General features: G+C 45.8%; 1 protein-coding gene and 1 long non-coding RNA gene across 4 annotated transcripts in view; one reads left to right on the forward strand and one right to left on the reverse strand.

Annotated features, from left to right (window-relative positions):
• Positions 1-21,851, forward strand: part of LOC119179467 (WD repeat-containing protein 13) — a 35,593-nt gene extending 13,742 nt beyond the window's left edge. For all 3 annotated transcript variants that reach the window (XM_075869631.1, XM_037430543.2, XM_075869632.1), the window contains 9 exons: positions 2,428-2,510; positions 4,865-4,999; positions 5,238-5,404; positions 6,261-6,320; positions 8,564-8,647; positions 10,826-10,884; positions 12,740-12,862; positions 18,564-18,685; positions 21,379-21,851. In XM_075869631.1, coding sequence (XP_075725746.1) covers positions 2,428-2,510; positions 4,865-4,999; positions 5,238-5,404; positions 6,261-6,320; positions 8,564-8,647; positions 10,826-10,884; positions 12,740-12,862; positions 18,564-18,685; positions 21,379-21,560 — 1,015 coding nt within the window. In that variant the 3' untranslated portion in view covers positions 21,561-21,851. The remainder of the gene's footprint in view (positions 1-2,427; positions 2,511-4,864; positions 5,000-5,237; positions 5,405-6,260; positions 6,321-8,563; positions 8,648-10,825; positions 10,885-12,739; positions 12,863-18,563; positions 18,686-21,378) is intronic.
• On the reverse strand, positions 840-1,011 carry LOC142767611 (uncharacterized). The gene is made up of 2 exons (XR_012885053.1): positions 978-1,011; positions 840-929 (listed from the first exon to the last, which is right to left on the reverse strand). It is a non-coding gene; the product is annotated as an uncharacterized LOC142767611 (long non-coding RNA).
• Positions 21,852-22,577: the final 726 nt, after the last annotated feature.

Raw genomic sequence — 22,577 nt, forward strand, 5'->3', positions numbered from 1 at the left:
CTTTAATAACATCATAGTTGTTCGCGTGCTGCTCACTGAGTCGCGCAACAACATCCGCTGCCTCGCAGGGCAGAACCGTGCGTAGCCTCTGAGACCAGGTGTCTCGCTCACACTTCAGTTGACTACACTTCCGTTCAAAGAGTCTAAGATACAGGCCCATATCCCATGATACCTCATATGGCTGCATGTACCTAGACATCTCGAACTTTGCCTCATTTTCGAGAAGTACTTCTTGCTGGCGTCCCAACCTCATACTCAACTCATAGTCTTGTTTGAAAAACTTTAGCTTGAGGCTTCCTCTTTCGTCTTCACTCTTTCCTTCCATCTGAGCTGCTCTTAGTTTTCTTTCGATGATGAGGTCCCATTCTTCACTTAGTTCCTCATCATCAGCCCCCAAATCATTAATCGCTTGAATGATTATGGGTTTTCGTGCCAAACCCTTTGTATCGATCCCCAATTCCTCACACAACAGCAACAAGTCTGACTTCTGCAGCTCCCGTAAGTCCATGATCGTACTGAGTGCTCGCTACTTCCAAAACTAACTTCCCGAAACGGCGAAACTGAGTCTTTCGGCAAAGTTAACTACCAGTTCTAAAATTTAACCCTCTTTTAGAACCTGGTTCACTCAAAGGAAAAGCCAAGCACTCACCCATACGTGATCCATGTCTCGAGCCAGCTGCTTCTCCTGGGCCGACTGTTGTTGTCCCTTGTAGCTTCGAATCCCACCGCTGCCACCAGTTGTCGTGATCCCACCGCTGCCACCAGTTGTCGTGGCTCGGGGTGCTGTGGTAGCGTGGTGGAGCTTCGGGTTGAGGAAACGAGCGCTTACAAGATGGGGATACGAAAAAACAAACAGGTTTATGGCACTATTTACAAATATTTACAGCATGAGGTTAAGAGTTCACAAACCACGAACGTGGTGGTTAAACCTTTACTTGGTTCAGAGCCTTCACAAACTACGAACGTGGTGGTTGAACCTTTACTGGGTTCAGAGCGACGTCCCGCACTCTGGGGCGTCCTTATAAGCACTGTCGGGCTCCTCCTTCTTCAGTGGAACACCAATCACACACACACACAACAGGTGAGGGGTACGAGCATGCACGGCGCACGTGAACATCCAATTTCGAGTCAAGATCACTGCACTTAAAGGTGGCGCCAGAGAGGCTCTTGCTCGTCGTGTATGTCGCTGGTCGAGGGGTCCCAAGCTTCGGACAGCAGACATCAAACGGTCCGCCAATCTGTCCGCTCAATTAGCAGGGCACTTTGTGGTGGCGGTCGCCGTTTCTTCAAAGAAATACGCTCTTTGTTGTCCCCTCTGGAACGGCTTACAGCTTCGTGGCGACATGACGTCTCATCCGCCGGCTAGCAGGGACAATACCTGGCGGGCATAGGCATTCGGCGAGTCGGCGACTTGTTTGAGGATTAAAAGAGCGCCGCTCTCCCGTCAGCTCTCGACGCTGTTTCCAAGAAAACTGCGGTTCCAGGCGTGGGAACGCTGCCCGGCTACACTTCTCAGCGACAGCATGGTGCCTATCGATGGCGGTCATAACAAGATACAGCTTGAATCATCTTGAACTGAAAGTCATTAGACGTTGCTGTACAATGCGTGCTAATCGTCGAGAAGGCACCAAGCCGGTTTCTAATTCTGTCACATCTTTCAGCCACTATTGCTTCAATGTCGCGCACAGTTGCCTGGGCAGCATTGCTACACACTGTAATTTGAGAAATACAGCGGTGTTGTAGATTGTGTGAAGGCATCCAGAAATGTCTATTACTTAATTTTTATGATTATTTAAAAGCATTATCTGATTCCCTGATCTAATTCTCAGCTCGTTTATGCATGATTTCTCTTTCAATCTGCCGAAAGGTGGACATACAGAAGATACGATGTCTTTACTGTGCTGTTATTCAATGTTAGAGCCGTATGAGAGGCATGGTAAAGGCATGTGTGCATTTCACGGGTATTCATGTCAGAGAGGTTTTGACTTTTGATGCAGTCAATTTTATTGCAGTGTGGTGGTGACTGTTACTGAATTTTATTTTAATAAAACGAGGCTACCACAATAGAACCATGACTCAGAAAAAAAAAAAAGAAACAGATACGATGACTCAAGTGCTCGTGTTGTCTGTACACTCAAACCTCATTATAACGAAATTGCATGTTGCATGGAATTAAGTTTGTTATATCCGAAAATTTGTTATAAAGGTTTATTGCTAACACTATCTATTACAAGAGTGTTTTTCGTTTACTTCAATATAACCAGTATTATGTTACATTTATGTTCGTTATATTGAGGTATGAGTGTATCTTTGTGTTTTATTTAGCTCATAACAATGTTTTATGCTATAATAATTTTACTGAGTCGCATTGTCCAGCCCCAGTGTCAAGTTTGCTACATCATCATAATGTTGCGCGACATCATGCAGTGCCATCGTGGGTGGTACGAGCATTTCGGAGAACTACGCCTTTGCAGGGGTCCACCACATCTTCGACCAACATCGTGATGCCGGTGAGTAGTGCGGAGTCGTTTGTAGGAGCTAAGGCACGGTTATACTGCTAGAGTGGCACTCCCAATGTGGTTTGTCTGACAAAATAAAGAATGGGCTGTAAGCACTGGCTGTAAACTCTCCCTGCCGACAGTAACCATCTCCGATGGTGCTCTAGTGGTTAAGCTACTCTACTGCTGACCCGCAAGTCAGCGCTCGAATCCTGGCTGCGGAGACTGTATTTTCAATGGAGGCGAAATTACTAGCGGCCCGTGTATACTTAAGTTTAGATGCACAAATAAGAAACCCAGGTGGTTAAAATTTCCAGAATCGTCTACTACGATATCTCTGATAATCACGTTGTGGTTTTGGAATGTGTAACCCCGGCGATTATTGTTGCCGAGAGTAACCGCCATTTTGACATGCATGTATTGTGTAACATCAGGAAACTGCTGTGTCATGCACCTCAGTGATGTATCGCTCCACAAACTGAAATACCCGGCGGCACAGAGTTTCTTATAAGTACACTCGAGGAAACTCTGATGCTGGTGTCTTGGAAGCTGCAACGCGCGGCATTTCATCGAGCATGGGAATGATGGGTACTACACAGGTTTGTCTAATCTTTGTACTTTCGGCTCCATTCGGCTTCACACGGCTGAAAGGTGCTTTGTAACGAGACCACAATCAACAAATGTTCAGCAGTCGCACTTCACCACCTTAACTTTTCAGGCTGAGAAATTCAAATCCACTCACGACGTTCTCAACGGTTCATTCTGTTATTCGAAACAAAACCAAAACGCTGCAATAAACGAAGCCACAACTTCTTTCTAAGTTCGCAAACACAAAGACTAGAAAAATTTATGTGATACTCATCATTCCTGTGGTGACTGAATGACTCCAGCACCAAAGTCCCGTCTAGTTAATTTAGGAAACTCTATGCCCAGTGGCACAGCAAAGGCATTGGTGTTAAATTATGTCTGCAGGTTATTTATTTCCAAAATACAATACTACAACAAACCACAGAGGTTAACTTGAAAAACCGAAATTCTGCATAGTGGCCGTAACACACTTTTGTCTCATCACATCTTGTCTTCAGTAAGTACAAAAGCACAGCCTTCAAAATAAGTTTTCCTCCATTTCATTTTGTTTTGTTGTGTTTACCAGTTCGAGATGTATACAGGGGTTCCATTGATTTAATCACCGCTTGCAGGTGCTGCACTGCTGTGTGCTTCAGCTGCAGCATTTTAAAAATTCAAATAGAAATCTGCTACACCGAACGTTCTAAAACTTTTCCAACTTCTTGTCCAATGTGTACAGGTACGCGTACAATACATGATTCAGACTTGAAACATCCGTGTCATGGCCCCTTTAAAAAAGGCAGTTCATTTCTGTGTGTACTAGTTTTTGTAATTTGAGTTGTGTTAACAAAAGTATTTAGTAGTAACTAATTACTTTTCTAAGCAGAGCGAGCTCGTCTATACGACCCAACTCATTACTGGGGCGTACGAATGCATTCAGTAGGTGGCAGTAAGAATGCAAAAGAACAATGAAAATGCTGCAAAGCATGGAAAATGCGAAGGAATACAGTAGAATCGAGAGAAAGGTCTGGAAAATCTGCATATTGAACTTACAAAGTATTATTGTCCCAGCAGTGTTGCCAAGCCTAGTTCACTAAATGTAGCGCAGCTTTCACAAGCCCTTGTAAGTTTGTTCGACTCAATGACAGACAGTGTCATAGCTTGGGGGAAACCCTAAATGAGCTAGTAATTTTTAATAATGCATCACTGCACATTCTTTTTGCAAGGATCCCACTTCAAGAATCCTTAGCTGTCAAAAAATCACTTGCGCTTCTTTGTTGGAATATATTGATCAATAAATCTATTGTTTGTCAGGCATATTTTTATTTTCACGATTGACCAATCGTTCTTACGAAAATTTACGAGAATTTTCTTCCTAGTGATTCTACTTGCTGCATGATTATTTATAGTTTGTACTAATGTTTAGATTGTTAGTAACTCTGAGCAATGGCGAAAAAATAAGGAAGTGTCAGAAAAAGACAAAAGGGATGCATGCAGGCACCGACTTTCAACAAATCATCTATTTATTTGAATCAGAATCACACATATTCACACATTGAATATCAACTCTCACACATGCACAGACACAGTTTCTTTGAGTAAAAACAAATTTTTTGTTTGTCAATGCGATCCGGGCTTAAATAAATAGTTTGTTAAAAGTTAACACCATTGTGTGTCTCTTGGGCTTGTCCTGTCTAAATAAATCTGTGCTAAATCACTTTGAATATTATTTATGAATAATTTCTCTGTTGGTCCACTGTGTGCTGTGTGATCGCACCGTGTGCGCCTTGGCCTTTCAGTAACCTCGGTGAGGTTCGCCAACAACGAGAAGTACCTGCTGGGCTGCTCATCGGCCGACGGCAACCTGTCTATATGCCGTCTGGACCCACCCTGCGTACTGTACATGCTCGAGGGACACCATGGCAAAGTGACTGGTGAGCCCCTCACCGCTTGGATTGACTGTCGAAGATGAAATGCCCATCCGAATTTAATTAAATGCAGGAGCACTGGTACACCATGCCTTGCATCGGTGTATGTTTCCTCTGTGTAGCTTCTAGACACCTTTGTTTTTCTTTAGGACAACGAACCGAAAATATCTAAATTTTGTGTCAGTGCTCCCCTCCGTAAGCAGATACACTGGCTACATACTGCTTACTCTCTTTTACCGCACAGGTTTCGAGTGGTCCCTCTCCAATGACCTCTTGGTGTCGGGTTCCCTAGACGGGACGGTGCGGCTTTGGGACGCAAAAACAGGCAGCTGCGTGCGCACTGTGCCCGATCCGTCGGGGGCGGCCATCTTGTCGTGCGTGTTCCAGCCGGCGAACAACAACATGGTGGTTGTATCCTTGGACGATCCCACATTTTATTGAACTTGCACTGTGTAACACCCGTAGTTTTTTTTTTTTCCCCACTCAGTCCTTCCCCATAAGGGCGGACACGACACACAAATTTTTCAAAAATTTCTTGATCAATTTTGATGAAACTCGGTGTATTTATGTATATCATGGTGTATATTAATTTGTTTGACACAATATTGATGAGAACAAACAAACAATGATGCCAGGGAAAGTATAAGGGATGTTATTAGTTGTGAGTATAGAGTAATTCTTGAAGAAAGACAAATGAATGAAAAGATAACTTGCGTTGGCAGGGACTGAACCCGCGACCAGGTTTGGTCCCCGCCAGGGGCAACTTATCTTTTTGTGCACATTTATTTCTTCTGGTTTACGTTACAATTACTAGCAATAAAATCTTGAATACTCTCTTTGGCATCATTGTCTGTTAGTTCTCATCCAAAACTAATAGTTATGTAACTACAGCCTAATTACAATTTGTTACTACTATAACATACATGCATTAACCTATTATGACGTTATTTCTGTTGCAATTAAACATTGAGTGTCTTGAAATTCAGCACAGTTACAGACAGCTATTCATAGATGGCATATGAAAGACTCAAGGATTGAGGGAACATAGGTTTTTTCATGCTGGTATGTGTACCAGCTGAAGCAGACTGAGCTATTCAGAAGCATTGAAAGCAACTAGTGCAGTCTGTCCTCATCTACCGTGCTCATGACTCCCTCAGCATATAAACTTCTTGACACCTATTTGAGCAGTGAACTTGTAGCCCTGTATGGATCATCGCTTAACTTCTGATGTGCAATTTGTCGTCCTTGACATTCGATGTCGTGTCAGACGGGAAATGACAGGGGTCTTGTGCAGGTGCTCAACATTTCCACGGGCATCTACCTCAAGGTCAGTCCCTTGAAACTCGCAGATACCTAACAGAAACAGCGTATGTAACTCGGGTTTTGTGTGGAGCATTGTGCAGTATGCTTTTATGAAATGAAAAGTTGGACAGAATTCCACCTAGACGGGGAAGTATCCTAAAAAAAATTAGAAACGCGGCGCTACTTAGCCTGCGTCTAGAACACAGGCCCACTGGAATGCCAACAATAGCCAAGGTTGAAGCCCTGTACCTACTAATCCCTGCCCGTGTGTCTTGAACCACCTGGTAAAGGTATTAGTGGTTAGAGGGGGTTTCATGGCCTTCATATAAGGAGCTGTATTAGAGAACTTTACAGGAAACAGTGATCAAAAGTCATGTGAGCGAAGCAAAAATATAAAAAAATACTTGTGGGACTTCGACCCCATCACTTCCACACCCACGTTCCCAGTGAACGTCCATCACAGCTACGACGATGTTGTAAGTGTCGCCACACGCACATTTCTCCGCCGTGACCGAAGCCTTGCAAGTCCCACCGGCATACCGGCCCAGTTCCTCAGAGCGCCAACCAGGAGCATGCGTCTAGAACACGGGCGCACTGGAATGCCAACAGTATTCGAGGTTGAAGCCCTCTACCTACCAATCCCTGCTACTTAGGGAAAATGTTTTTGTACAAGATACATATAGGTTCCTGCATAGCTCCATGTCTGAAAATAATTTTCCTTGTTTGGCATTGGGAGCGGGACATTCCCTGTGGATAGATGTATGGTTGTAGCCAATACTGATCACAGCAATGTACAGTCGAATCTCATTAATTCGAACATGCTTAATTCGAACTTCTGGTTGATTCAAACTCACAATGAGGTACCGTCAAAGCTATGTGTATTCCAATGGGTAAAAACGCCCAGTAATTCAAACGCACAAGCACTTGCAACGTCAATTCAAAGGAAGGAAGGAAAATAGGAAGGAAAGAACGGCAGGGAGGTTAACCATCCTATAGGCAGCCAGTTAGCTACCCTGCACATGGGTGGGGGATGGGGGAGCTGAAAGATGGAGAGGAGAGAGGGAACAGAGATAAACATACCGCACTCCGAAAAGGCTCTCAGCACCCCACCCAATCCCGCGGCGGCACCTCCGACACCTCAACGCTACGCGCGAAGGAAAGGAAAAGAAAAGAAAAGGCTGCAGTGGAATGTGTTCTCTCTCTCAATTAAATGCTGATATGTGACGCGCCTGTGCCACGCTTCTCTCTTTTCTGCCCCTGCCACTGAAATAGACCCTTCTCCTTACAACGCTGCGCATGGAGAGAGGAAAAAAAAGAAAGCTGTCGCGGAGAGTGGCTCTCTCTCACGCGCCGGTGCCATGCTTCCCCTTTGCTGTCCCTGCCACGTAACTCTTCTCCTTTCAATGACGCGTGCGAACGCTTAGAGAGCAAAAAAATAATAAGAAGGAGCTGTCGTGGAGTGTTGGTTTTCCCAAATGCTTATCTGCTTCTCTCCGCGTGGAGACGCTCTTCCTTTCTGGTCATGGGCTGGCAACGCTGCGGCTTTGGCACAGAGGGTAGTAGTGGAGATGCAGTCGTTGTCGTTGCCTTTAGAGAGTGTTGGCGCTGGACATTGCCGCACACAACTTCTCTTTCCAGGGGAATGCTGAAGCCGAAGTAGACATGCTTCGCAAGCTGCGTGCGAAATCGATTGACTCACTGCAAGGCGAACGTGTGCAGACGAGCATCACCGATCGCTTCAATTAATGACGGATGTCTTGCGATTTCTGAATAGATGCAAGTCTTCTAAAACGTCCCCCTCGTGTGTTAGCTCGATGCACATGCGCCACTGCATGGGGAGCCCTCCGTTTACTTAGCTTTCATTAATTCGAACAAACTTGCGGGCCCCTTTGAGTTCGAATCATTGAGTTTCGACTGTAGTACAGCCTCATTACATCTGAGTTTACTGCGATTCTGCAGGGCCAGTGTTCTTCACAACATTGTTATCAGGTGAAACTGCACAATGTTTTAGTAAATTCGGGCAGCACATTTTTGTGCATGCTAGTATGTTTTTCCTGACATAAGTTTTTTTTTTTTTTAAAGCATATGAACCAGGTTCTGTGTTGTACACCTGTGGCCTTGATAAGGAGCTCTTCTGCTCGTTCTTTGGATATGTTGAACTAGACCTGTCTGTCTGTTGTTGTTGTTGTTGCTTCTACTGTGGAATTTTCTTTCGAAGATGTGTGTTCCTACACGTTCTCGTATTTCTCGCATGCACGCTTTGCGCAGGGTGGCAGCAGCCAGACCACTGGCTGTGTCCTCTGCTTGACCTTCGAGCCGACGGGCAAGATGCTGTGGGCTGGCGATGACCGGGTAAGAACAGGATGATGATGATGATCGTGATAAGGACAATTAACACAGCAGGGCAGCTTTTATTGCGTTCTTTGGGCCATTCATCGAAGTCGGTATGTTTTTTTTTTCCACAATATATAATCATTATTCTATTTATCAGTCAGTTACAGAGTACAGTGTACTGTACATTCATCACACATGTTATATTCCTGTAACTGTGCACCTGTAAGGTCATTTGCTGCGAATCACATTAGGTGTTAATGTAATATTTGTTGCTGCTTTTCGGGCTCAGTGAATGATATTGACACCTAATGACATTCTTCCTTTGAATGTGTTCGCTGAACTGCTAGTAGCGCTACATGTGTACTCTCGTCAACAGGTGCTTGACGAGAGGTCACAAAATCGGCATCTTGGAGCAAGTGTTAACAATGTTCAGATGTTCTTTAAGGGTTGTTAACTTTTTGCTAGCTTCTAACATGCAACAGGATAGTGGAAGCGATTTGCGCAGCTACCACTAGGCCTGCGCGTAATGCGCTGAACAGTCACAGCGAAAGCTGGAAAAGCGGCCTTTCAGAGCTTTGCCTAAATACTAGGCTTGTGGGAATATTCGAATGCTTCGAATATTCAAACAAATGGTAGAGTATTCGAATTCGCATCTATTCAAATTTAAATTATTGAAAATTTCGAAGTATTCGCAATGAATGAATAGGTGTACTATATAAATCCGCATGTACATAACTATTTGTAAAGGTGGTTTCACTGCAGTGTAGGAGTGCTAAGCCATGAAAGCACCTATTCAGGGAAACTCCGCTCTGCAACACTTTTTGAGCAATGTCAGGAAACGCTGTTGAATGGAGGCTACCAAGAACACACGAGCACATCACATGAGCTGCAATTCACAATAAGTTCGCAAAGTCAGTTAAACGTTGCTCTCTTTCAGAAAATGGCGCCACAAACTCAAAAGTCACTCGTCACAGCCGTTGTATCAGCCACTGGCTGATTTAAGCACGGCGCACTCAGTCGTTACTGGGACTGCCGTGGGAGACCGCCACTTTTAGTGATTGCAGTGTACGACAAATCTTCGCAACTCCGCTCGTACTGGGCGGATTCTAAAAAGTTTTACGACGGTGATTTCTTGAGGCAATAAGCTTCTTTAGTGAATTCATTCCATGTCTAATTAACAAAGTATTTCAGGACCCCTTTAAATGAACACATATTACTCTCAAATTAATTCATCACTTTATTAAACTTAAAAGCCTCCCATGATGTCTTCTATGCTGTAAGTGTAATAAATTTTAAATTTTACATATTTTACAGTTTACAACTTTCATCCTACGTAAAGTCAAATCCTGAAACTGAAAAAAAAAGCATTTGCATAGAGGCCCTATTTTAATAAAAAAAAATATTGTCCAGTTTCGTTTGGTCATGATATATATTCCCTTTTTTTTTATATGACACATACCATTAGAATGCGATCCGAAATTATTCAACCAAAATTACTATTTACTTCGAATTCACTTCGAACCTAAAATTCACTATTCGCACAACCCTACTAAACACTCTTTGGGTGACTGCTACAAGCACACTTCCAAGGTACACACTACACCATAAATTATCATTGTTTTTGTGTAATAGGGAGGCATTCTACCATGCTATCCTTCGTCATTCTTTTGAGAAGCATGGCATCCACTACACACTCGCAAGGAATTTCCTGGAAATTTTTTTTATGCAGTGGCTGAAAATGAAGAAATAAGCTTTGAGGTGGGTATATGCCACGGTTAATAGGTGAACAAGAGCAAGCTTTTGTAATTTGTTGGAGCGTCGGACGACACACTTGTTATGCAATTCTCATTGCATGACATCATGTTATTCCCTTGCTGTTCTAAAACGCTTTATTACTCATCCTAACGCGATTCCTTTCCCAACATCAGGCCTGTCTAAGGCTACTTTTCAACGAAGTTTTAAGCACAAACATAGTTCTGCAGTAGAATACTGAGCTGGCATGCAGGGAACCTGGGTTCGAATCTCGTTGTGTCACTGGTGTTTTATTCACTAAGTTTTTTTTCTTATTTCGTGCGATAGAGGTTACAGACACCGCCGGCGGCATACAACTACAGTGTACGGGAACCTTGTTGCTATCTCATAACAGCTTTCGCTGTAAAACTAACATTCTTGTTGGGTGTTTTGTGCGTGATGCAGGGCTACATTGTGTCCTACCTGTTTGACCTGCCCACAGGGAAGCTCACCAAGGGAAAGCGGTCAGTTGCATGCTCACAACTTTGTTTGTTTATTAACCCTTTTTTCTACTGAAGAGGAGCGGAGCTCCTACAGAGAGTTTGTACTACTTTCACTAAAAGAAACTAGGCTAGGCTCGTCGACCGTAAAGCAAGCACTTGGGGGCACTGCAGTTATTCCATCCTGATTCAGTCTGCCGTTTTCTCTTTGGTTTCAAGTGATAGCGCAGTGAAAAATGTTAAAACTTGCTCAAGATTCGTGCACAATGCTTGTGCACCTCCTCTGTGCACAAGCATTGCGTGCACATGCCAGGACATCTCCGTTCAGAAAAAAATGCCCCTGTGTGCTGTAGTTTCATCAAATGATGAATTTCAGTTATACTGCATGTGTGTGGCAGTAACTACACATTGCGGCGCAGTTTTCTTAAATCATCCGATTTGGACAATAACTGCATCTTGTATGTATTGCCAGTGGACGCTGCTGGATGTAAGCAAACTTCTACCGGTGCGTCCAAGGTTTGTTTACAAGGACTCCCTTCCCCACGTTTCATTTTATAAGTTTCAAAGAGCTATTTTCTGCACTTAATAGATGAAAAGCTGGGGCACATTTTATAGCACAGTTCTGTGAAGGCCCTTATCTGCTGCACATTTTAGTTTTTCTTTGCCAGTGTCTTTCAAACACACACGTAAATTATGTGTCTTTATTTAACTTTTTTAGATGTTTTAAGACACTTAGAATTCAATAGGCAAATTTTTTTAATTGGTATTTTTGTGGTGCTCTCCGCCAAAATACTTGGTAGCAAAGGGTTAAAGGTCAAGTCTATCTTGCTGCCGTTTGTACCAACATAGCGACTGTGCAACCATGAATGGCATCAGTGTAGTGCACATGTATGTAATAATAGTTTCTGGTGTCGTTTTTCAAGGTGAAACCGCAGCATGACAACGAGGTTTACAAAATCAGCCCCACTGTATTGTGGCACCATGAACGTGCGTACTCAAAATTAGCAGCACCACAGTTTACCTGCTAAGCTACTACTGCATAAATGGCATCAGTGTAGTGCACATGTATGTAATAATAGTTTCTGGTGTCGTTTTTCAAGGTGAAACCGCAGCATGACAATGAGGTTTACAAAATCAGCCCCACTGTATTGTGGCACCATGAACGTGCGTACTCAAAATTAGCAGCACCACAGTTTACCTGCTAAGCTACTACTGCAGGCTGCAGCTCTTATGTGGACTGGATAATCATAATTAGTATAAATAAATATGTGAAAAAATGTTTCAATGGTCAGATTGTGTCTCTAGGCCTCTGAAAATGATCTACGATGTTCTTATCACTATACTTTGCATGCGTTCTGATTGTGTGAAATTTTCTGCATGCAAGAATGCATGTTCAGACACACAATGCTGATGTAGGTGTAATTTCATTGAGTGTAGGTACAGATAAGTACATTTAGAAACACTTCATGAACACTAATACTGTGTGCTAAGACACCATCATTACATTATTTGTTTGTTGATTGATCGATTCATTCTTCTATTCCTACTGCCTGGAAGTGATGCTTGTTATGCTGTTACCGCAATATGTAGCTTGTGATCAGCTCTCTAGACTACATCTTGGAGGTGACAAAATGTCAAGGTTGCCTCATCAGCTAGCTTCTGAAGACAGGCAAATATATGCACTAGCTTTCTCTCTTATCTTTTAATCCCTTATGCCCTTGTCCCAGAAGGAGGACAGCCGACTATCATTACCATCTGTTTAACGTTGCTGCTTTTAGGTGCTATTGTTTTTTTGTTTTGTTTTTCGGTCTGTAGAAGTGGAGTCTTTGAAGTTGCAGAGCCCTTTTTGACCGTGGCGTTAACATTGTAACACTTTCAGGATGGTGGTGGCCGAAAACTGTCCGATCACATGCCTGTCGGCGCGCCAATGGGCAAGCCGTGAGGCCAGGGACCCTTCAGTGCTGGCCAACTGCGGCCTCATCAATGCCCTTCTTCTCTACAGGTAGATGCGGCAGCAGCTGCGTATAAATATTATCCGTATATTATTGAGGGCTTCTGCCTAGTTAACTGTGAGATCTTGTATTGCCACTGTAGAGGGCAGTGTAGAAAACACTTGGCGGGTTGACAGCAATGACCTTATCATCACTCTATTTTGTATGGTATCTTGTGCTCAGAAACCAAAGGATGCAGAAAAAGGGCATTTATTGCACATCCTAAAGAATAAAGCATGCTAGCTAAACGACCTGCTGAAAGTAGTTCTGATTTGTCAAGGGTTCATTCCTTTATGATGTGAATGATTCCTCTTCAAACCATGAAACACCTTCTTTTCGAGTGGCTGTTTATGTGCGTTCGTTGCTTTATGCAGAGATAATGATACTGTACCGGAGCATAGTGGCGCCAGCTCTGTGCCAGCGTGAAAGAAGACGTTGACGTCCGTGTGGCTCGTGCTTGCTGGGTTCCTGCCTGTACCAGCTTGTTGCGGCTAACGCTTCTTGAATAATAACAAGTATTTTTACGTGAACTCGTTCGTTGCATTTGGTGGAAACGTGCTGGGTAACATCCTGGAGCTCCGCAGCCGTAAGCTACCATCTGAGTCCGCGATGACCGAGCGCGTTGATCCCCCACAAGCCTCTTCCACGCTGCCGCCTGTCATGTGCCCTGGTGTACTTTGTCTGCGTGACCCACTAGTCTACAACGGCACTGAAGGTCACGATGTCGCAGACTGGCTGGCAGAGTACGAGCATGCCAGCGTGATTAACAAGTGGGATGACCCTGCGAAGCTGACTCTGTCATCTTCTATTTGACAGATTTGGCCAACCTATGGTTCACCAACCACCAAGCCGACATCCCCACCTGGTCAGTTTTCAAAGAGACCGTGACCTCGCTTTTCGGTCGTCCAGCTATGCGCAAGCTTCGCACTGAACTTGGCCTGCAGGGACGATTTCAGCGAAACGACGAGAGCTTCACGAGCTACATTGAGGATGTGAGCGGCCTCTGTAGGCGAGTAGATGCGAGGATGACGGAGGCTGAGAGAATAAAGAATATATTGAAAGGCATTTAGGACGACGCTTTTCATATGCTTTTGGCCAAAGACCCACAGACCGTCACGGCCGTAATTCAGCTATGTCAAAGTTTCGATGAGCTACGCAAGTAGCGAATTTCTACACGTCGCGCTAATACGCAAACAGCAGATATTTCGGCTTTGAAGTGCAAAAGAAGTGGCCCCGACTACATCATATTGATGCCTCAAATTCAACAGTACATTCCTGAAGAAGTTGCTCGACAGCTCTCTTGTGGCCACCATCAACGAGACCCCCACAGCACTGGACCACTCACTTCGCCGTGCTATTCAGACGCAAGTTGCCGAGGCTCTCCCTTCGCCCACGTCCCCAATATCAGGTACTGCACCGCTGACTTATGCAGAAGCCGTGCGCCGACCTCCTGCCCAACCGCCGTTCCCTTCATACAGTCCAGCCACCAATCACTACAAGTCGCCAGTTTCAGTTTATCCGGTAAATCGACCCTTCTCGCCACCTTGAGCACCTGTTAACTCTTGGCATACTCCGGATAACCAGGCCGTCTTCTACTACTGTGGTATTCCAGGGCATGTCGCGCGCTACTGTCGTCGCCATATATTCTATTTTAATGAGGCTCAGCATTCCGGCAACGTTCCTCGGCAATCAGAATCACATGTTACACCTGATGCACCTGACCCCCGCTCACGTCGACCAGAGTTCAGCCCACGTCAATCTCCTTCTCCCACCGTGCTTTGCCGTCCCAACCACGCTCAGGAAGAAAACTAACAGTCGCAGTTCCCGAGGCAAGAACTGCACCACCGACGAAATTTCCAAGGACTCATCTTTCGTCCCCTAACGAGATTGCCACGTTTGTGGATGGTTTCGCCACAACTGCTCTTGTCGACACAGGTGCCGCTATTTGTGTAATCAGTGAAGTGTTATGCCGCAAACTGAACAAAGTGACGACGCCACTGGTTGACATTTCCTTATGCACAGCGTGTTCACAGCACGTCCAGCCTTCTGCCACATGCACTGCTCGTGTTGTGATTCAAGGGGTGCTGTACATCGTTGAATTTGTTGTCCTTCCGCATGCGTCTCATGAAATCATCCTGGGATGGAACTCTCTTTCCGCTAATCATGTGGTTGTTGACTGCGCTCGTGCACAACTCGTTTTGTTTCCGCTCAGAATGACATTCATAGATCTCCCTTGCTCACCCAAAAAGATTATCGTCGCCACTGACGTCGTCATCTCTGCTTTTTCGGTCGGCATGGTGTCTATTTTGTGCAACTCCGTCCCTGATTCAACTGCCCTCCTTGTACCATCGCAAGAATGCGCTCTTCGCCGGAACGTTGTCGTCTCGTTTGCCGTCATAGCGCTTGCCGATGGTTCCAGTGCCGTGTATGTGTGCACTCTGTTCCCTTGTCCCGCTACCTTATTACATGGCGAATGTATTGGACATATTGACGCTTATGATGCCATCTTTTTTTTCGATGCCCCTTCCGATATGACGTCGATGTTCGTGGATGCTGTCACAGCTGCCACCGCACCCTCACTACCTGACGAAGACGTTCTGTCGCGCAGTGTAGACACCAGGCTTATGCAAGACCAGCGCAATCAGCTCATTCAACTACTTGACCGTTTCCGCGCCTCCTTCAACCACGGACAACCTCCCTTGGGACGCACGTCAGTTGTCGCTCACCATATCGACACCGGTCATCATAATCCACTTCGTCAGCGCTCCTACCGCGTCTTGCAGGCTGAGCGTGACCTCATCACTCAACACGTCGGTGAGATCCTCCGATGTGGTGTCATTCAACACTCACGTTGATGAAATCTTCCAATGTGGTGTCATTCAACACTCACACAGTCCTTGGGCTTCGCCAGTGGTCCTCGTGCGAAAAAAAGATGGCTCCTTTAGGTTTTGTGTGGATTATCGGCGGCTAAACAAGATCACACGCAAGGATGTTTATCCCCTGCCATGCATTGATGACGCCTTGGATTGCCTTCAAGGTGCGAAGTTTTTCTCTTCACTGGATCTGCGCTTTGGATATTGGCAAGTGCCAATGGCCGAACCAGACCGTTCAAAAACGGCTTTTGTGACCCCTGACGGCTTATATGGGTTTAATGTAATGCCCTTCGGTCTTTGCAATGCGCCGGCAACTTTTGAAAGGATGATGGGCAGTGTCCTCAGGGGACTTAAATGGCACATCTGTCTTTGCTATTTAGATGACATAGTTGTATTCTCTGCCAATTTCGAAACTCATCTTTCCCATCTGGAACAAGTTCTCTAGTGCCTTACAGCAGCCGGGTTGCAACTGAACTTTAAAAATTGTAATTTTGGCGCCCGCAAACTCACAATTCTCAGCCACATCGTCTCGAAAGAAGGAATATCGCCGGACCCTGCCAAACTGCGTGCCGTTGCCGAGTACCCCAAGCCTACCACCCTAAAGGAGCTCCGTAACTTCGTAGGCTTGTGCTCGTATTTTTGGGGTTTCATCCGCAATTTTGCTTCTAAAATCCCCCCCCCCCCCTAACTAAGCTTCTTTCTAGTAGCGCAGACCTCTCGGGCTAGAATTCCCATTGCGATGTCGCATTGACGACGCTGCACCGGCTACTCACGTCTCCACTAGTTCTCCGCCACTTCCCATCCCAATGCACCTACTGAAGTTCACACGGATGTTAGCGGTGTCGGCCTCTGTGCCACTCTCGCTCAACGCATGGATAGCTGCGAAGAGTACGTTGTCGCCTATGCCAGCCTTACCCTAACAAAGGCAGAGTTCAACCATTCCGTCACGGAAAAGGAGTGCTTAGCTATCATTTGGGCTATAGGAAAATTTCGCACTTACCTTTACGGACGCCAGTTTGATGTCACAGATCACCATACCTATGCTGGCTAGCATCCATGAAAGACCCTACTGGCCGTCTCGCTCGTTGGGCTTTACGCCTTCACGAATACTACATCCGTGTTGTTTATCGCTCAGGATGCAGACATTCAGACGCCGATGCCCTATCCCGTTCTCCGCTGCCTCCTGATCTTGCCTGCTTACCAACTGCCATCTGCGACTCGTCATCGCTGAGCATCACCGACATGCCAGCCGAGAAACGCAAGGATCCCTGGATCAATTCTCTGCTCGACTTCCTCTCTCACAGTTTGTCAGAATCGACTTCACGGTCCCTCTCTCTTCAAGCAAGACACTTTGCTGTCTGTGAAGGCTTGTTGTATCGCCGCAACTACGAGACGGATGGCCGTAGGTGGCTCCTTGTCATCCCCCATCATTTGCGCTCAAACATCTGCGCTGCCTTTCACGACGACCGCCAGTGTAGCCATGCTGGAGTATTCAAGACCTACTCTCGCCTTCGCATAAGATACTACAGGCGCGGCATGTATCGGCATGTTCGCCAGTACGTTCGATCATGTGCCTGGTGTCAATGCCGCAAGACGCCTTCTCACAGCACTGCTGGCCCTTTGCAACCCTTAACCTGTCCAGCGAGACCATTTGACCGCATCGGAATTGATATTTATGGTCCTCTATCCAACACTCCTCGAGGCAACCGGTGGATTATCGTCGCCGTTGATCATTTGACACGCTACGCTGAAACATCAGCGCTGCCTGCTACCACTGCGAAAGACGCGTCCTTTCTTCTTCACCACCTGATTTTGCGGCACGGTGCACCTCGTGAATAACTGAGTGACCATGGACGCGTGTTTCTCTCGAACGCCGTCGACGAGCTGCTCAAGGAATGTCGCACTGTCCATTGGAAAACCTCAGCATACCATCCTCAAACCAATGGCATGACAGAATGCTTTAATCGTACCCTTGGGGATATGCTTGCCATGTACGCGTCTGACGACCACATTAATTGGGACCAAGTGCTCCCTTTTGTAACGTACGCGTACAACTCCGCGCCACAAACAACCACCGGCGTCTCTCCTTTCTTCCTCCTGTACGGACGTGAACCATCATGCTCCATGGACACCATTCTCTTTTACAGACCTGATGTCTGTAAAAGAGAATGTCTGTGAGCAGCTGCTTATGCCGAAGAGTGCCATTAACTGGCTCGCTCGTTTACCGCACAAGACCAATGGCGCCAGAAAACTGACCACGATGCCTCTGCATCTAGTGCCCACTATAACCCAGGAATATTGGTTTGGTTCTGGGTCCCATCTACCCCTCCCTGTCTTTCCTCAAAGCTTTCCTCGAAATACCATGGCCCCTCTCGTGTGGTGCCACTAACATCTCCCATCAACTATGAAGTTGAGCCCATTTATCCACCTTTGGACCAATGCTGCCGTGGGCGTGAAACGGTTAACGTATCACGCCTCAAACCGTGCTATGACCCCCTGTCGTGTCATTTCCTTAGATCGCCAGGTTGGCTCTTTTCTGTGCGGGAAGTAATTGTACAGGAGCATAGTGGCGCCAGCTCTGTGCCAGCGTGAAAGAAGACGTTGACGTCAGTGTGGCTCGTGCTTGCCGGGTTCTCGCCTGTACCAGCTTGTTGCGGCTAACGCTTCTTGAATAATAACGAGTGCTTTTTACATGAACTCACTCTTTGCAATACCAATATGGTATATAGGGACAATGCAGAGTGCTTTGGCACTTGTTTGCTAAGTCAATGCTGTTGAATGGTCAGCTAAAGAAAGGAAACCAAACGCGGTTTCATTGTTTCATGCAAACTCACTGCAGTGTGCAGGGCTCGGATGGTAGCCTGGCCCTGAAGCGCAAGTTCCACGTCAAACATCGCTGCCGCACTCTGGTGCGGAGCTCCTTCTGCCCCATCATGTCCTTCCGCCAGGGCGCTTGCATTGGTGAGTTTGCAGGTTGTCCTCCCATTTGCGGATTTAATGTCATAATGCAACATAGTCTATGAGAGATGCCATAGAGGGGTGATGTGGATGAGGGAAATGTAGATGAATTGGAACTACAACTACAATTCCTTAAATGTCCATTGAGAAATATGTTGTAAGCAAGAATTGATGCATTTTACCACCATTGAAATGCGGTCCATAGATCGCAATCTGAGGTGGACACGATAAAGTTACCATAAATACCAGAATATAGGTTGGACCGGAATATAGGTCAACCCCCCCCCAAAAAAAACTTTCCATCTCCAAAAAAGAAATTTTTAAAAAAATTGCAGAGTATCGCAGTGCACCCCTACCTTGATAAATACCCAACACAATCGGCTGCACTGTGGTGGCGTTTGTTTTTATTTCGACACTAATCTTATGTAGTTAAACGCCAAAAGGCCACAAAGTGCTGTCACTCAGACTCGTCCGAACTTAAGTCCGACGACATCTGTTTCTTGCCAGTTACGTCCCAGAGTGCATCGTCCTCCGTTCCATTCAATGCGTTGCTGATGCAGCATTTGCAGAAAGGCTTTCGCACCATCTCTTCTGTGAAGGATTTTCATGCTGACGACACTCAGCCACGAACAGTGGCGAGCGGTAGACGTCGTAGGTGGCCTACGTCCAGTGGCTGGAGGATTGATGGTTAATCCCTTTGGGGATCACAATAAGGTCCGTCTTGCCATCGGACAGAGCTCCCTTTACATTGGCCGTGAGGTGGCCTCGAAGTGAGAGCAGCACCAACATGCTTGGTCGCTGATAAAGCACACCGGTTCGCCGATTCCACATAAGCTGCATCTACTCAAGCATGAGGGACTCATTTATGAAACCGTTTTCGTTAGCTCTCACGATAACATCCCGGGGAAAGTTTTCTTTTGGTGGCCCTTTTTTCTTGAAAAATGATATAAGGAGGCAGCTTCTTTCCATCAGCTGTGCCTGCAAGCATCACTGCAAATCGTGAATACTCATTGCGCTCATGTCAAGAGCTTTACTAGTGTGGATGCTTTAGCAATCACAGTCCGGTTCGAGGGCATATCAAACCGGATCGTAGTTTCGTCAGTGTTGCCCATGTCTCCCATCATGTAGCAGTGCTGTCGACGAAGTTCTATGACGAAGCGTTAATACTCGACCAGCTTTGTTGTGGAAATCTTCGGGCACTTTTTTGGCACACGGAAGTATGCCACCTCAGCGCAAAGCCATTCCGCTTCATGAATCAGCACACCTATGATAGCGAGCGCTTGAATTGCTCCCTCGTGAGCGAAAAGTCACACGCTATCTCGATAGCTTTCACGTAGATGCACTCCGCTGTCACGGGTAGTGATCTTGCACGCAGCTCCCAGATAAATTTGGCAAGTAGTGTGTCCCGTTCAGGGTGCACTGCAGTCGGTCCACGAAATTATGTTAATGATGTTTGTTTTTTTTTGGTGGGGAGGGGGGTTGCTGCTGGATGTGATGCACTGCTTTTGGCTCCTCTGGTATCGGACGCTTTTCTCCGATGCACCGAATTCTCATTGTTCCGCGAGGTTGCCGAGCGCTTTGGCATGCTCGATAACTTCTCTTAAAGCCTATCGTAAACTGCCGTCGACTACCACTCATTTCTAAAGGAAATAGAAAAAAGAAAACAGTAGACTGACAAAGATAATCGAAGCAAAGTGACGTTGCTAGTACACTGTAAACCTTGCCTAGCCTTGCCCAACGGCGCGCCGCTGCTGATGCTCACAATGGTAGTAAAGGCTTTCAACTTTGGCTACCCATTGTTGCGAGACTTCGTTTCTTTCTACCCATGACCGGTATGTAAGACAAGGGTTGAGTTTTCATCGCGTCTCATGAAAAAAAAAATTGACCTATATTCCGGTATGGCACGTACTTATAGTAGCTGGTGACACTAAACTTGCTGGTAACATTGAATGATTACACTCATAATTTTGCATGTAATCAAGGGATTCAAATGTCACAGTGCAGTTATTTGGCGTCTAGCTGTTTAGTGAAGAAATAAAAGTGAAACTAAAGTTTTCTGGCAGCACTCATGGGAGTAAGATGTTTAGCGCCATGTACGCAGTAATTTACATGTCGCATGCAACATTTCTCTAGGAGCAGGAGATTACTCGAAGAACAACGTTGTGGGCTTGTAATGCTCCAACATTGAGGGCTCCTAAGACACTGGGAGATTGAAATTCGATTGTGGTGTTGCAATTTTGCACAACTCTACGATGAACATGTTGCTATGAAAATCTTTTGAAGCAGTGCCATAATAGTGAAGTTACACACATTTGATGGTACAAAAGAGGCCCTCGCTCATTTCATTCTTTCGTTTCGTTCGTCGACTCGCCGCTCTTCCTGGTCGAGTTCTCCTCCTCACCATGCGAGGAGGAAGAGTCGCGAGGGCACGTACCTGCATGCAGACGAGCAGGTTCTTTTGGCTGATGACATGTGCAGACGACAATGTTGATGTGATGGTGAACACTGAGACGGCTCAGGATTGCCAAAAGGTCCTGGAAGGAGAAGGGATTATTTCTTGGTAGTTGTGGGGTGCTCGCGGTTTGTAGCGCTGCCGCATTTGGCAATGTTGATTGAGACGCCATACTGAGCTCTATGTGCACATTTACTTAAGTTGTGGTTTAGGAGCACTTTAAAGAACGAGTTGTTCGCCGCAGTGACCGGCAGTGAAGACCAGTGCGTCAACTTCTTCGATGTGGAGAGTGCCAAGCCGCTGCTGAACAAGCTCCAGGGCCACTCGGCGGCCGTCCTCGACGTGTGCTTCAACTATGACGAATCTCTGCTTGCCTCGAGTGATGCGCAGGGCATGGTCATCCTCTGGAAGAGGTCGTCGGGGTGACCTCTTTTTTTTTACTGGACACCAGCGACTTGCCTTAGTTGAGGGGGCTGCTGCGGCAGTATTCTGTGCAGTGTTATGCGAATTAATTGGCAGGCAAATTCAGCAGCATAGGGGGGACGTGCAAACAGCACTCTATGGTCTGAGTGCAAGTGCAAGAAGCCTGTGCAATAGTAATGCATGCGAGCGTGTAGCTAGTGCACTAGTTATATTCCATTAGGCTCTTGTAGCTGGCACGGAATGAGTGAATTCTCTTTAAAAGCTTAAACTCTGATTCACTTGTCTCTATAGGCTGTCTATTGTAAAGACAGCCTACTTTTCAATAACCTAAAGCAAAAGTGGCCTATGCTAACCATACCAGTAGCTGGATTACTATTGTTCACGTTATTGTACGACTTGCTTCGCAGCACCAATGTTGTCGTTACAAAGCCTATCTCTGTGCTTCTAGCAATTAATGCCAAGGAACAGTGTCACGAATGGTGTTAAGCCTACTCTCTTGCCCTTCTATTGTCGTGCCAAGTGGTGCGAACGTTTGTTGTCCTTGCTTGTCTTTGACCACTGAGAGTGTGCTGTGCATGGGGACCAGCTGAGATCGCTGAGCTGGCAAATACCATATCATGATACCTATTTTGATAGAGACCTTTATTATTACCTGTAATACCTAATGAGTTCAACTCTTTCCTTCAACAAGTAAATTAGTTTAATAAGCAAGGCACCGTCCGATTCACGGCTTATTTCTCTGAGTGGGTTGCGCCAAGCCGTTGAGAAACCAACCAACCAACTTTTCCCACAAAAGTAGCCATCATAGGTGCTACAGTTCCAGTTAGACTTGCGCAGATAAAATTACTCGGAAGACAATTCCTGTTGAAGTGATTCCTCTCCAGGCGATTGCCACTAAAGCATTCCTGGTAGCAACAGTTTTCATCAGTCTTTGTTATCTCAGTTGCATAGATGCAAGCTTCATAAACACAGCCATGCAAAGATAATAGTAGCAGAGTTTTCTCACTTAAAATCTGCTCA

The sequence above is a fragment of the Rhipicephalus microplus genome, chromosome 7 (genome assembly GCF_043290135.1).
Source record: "Rhipicephalus microplus isolate Deutch F79 chromosome 7, USDA_Rmic, whole genome shotgun sequence".
In the NCBI taxonomy this organism is placed as follows: domain Eukaryota; kingdom Metazoa; phylum Arthropoda; class Arachnida; order Ixodida; family Ixodidae; genus Rhipicephalus; species Rhipicephalus microplus.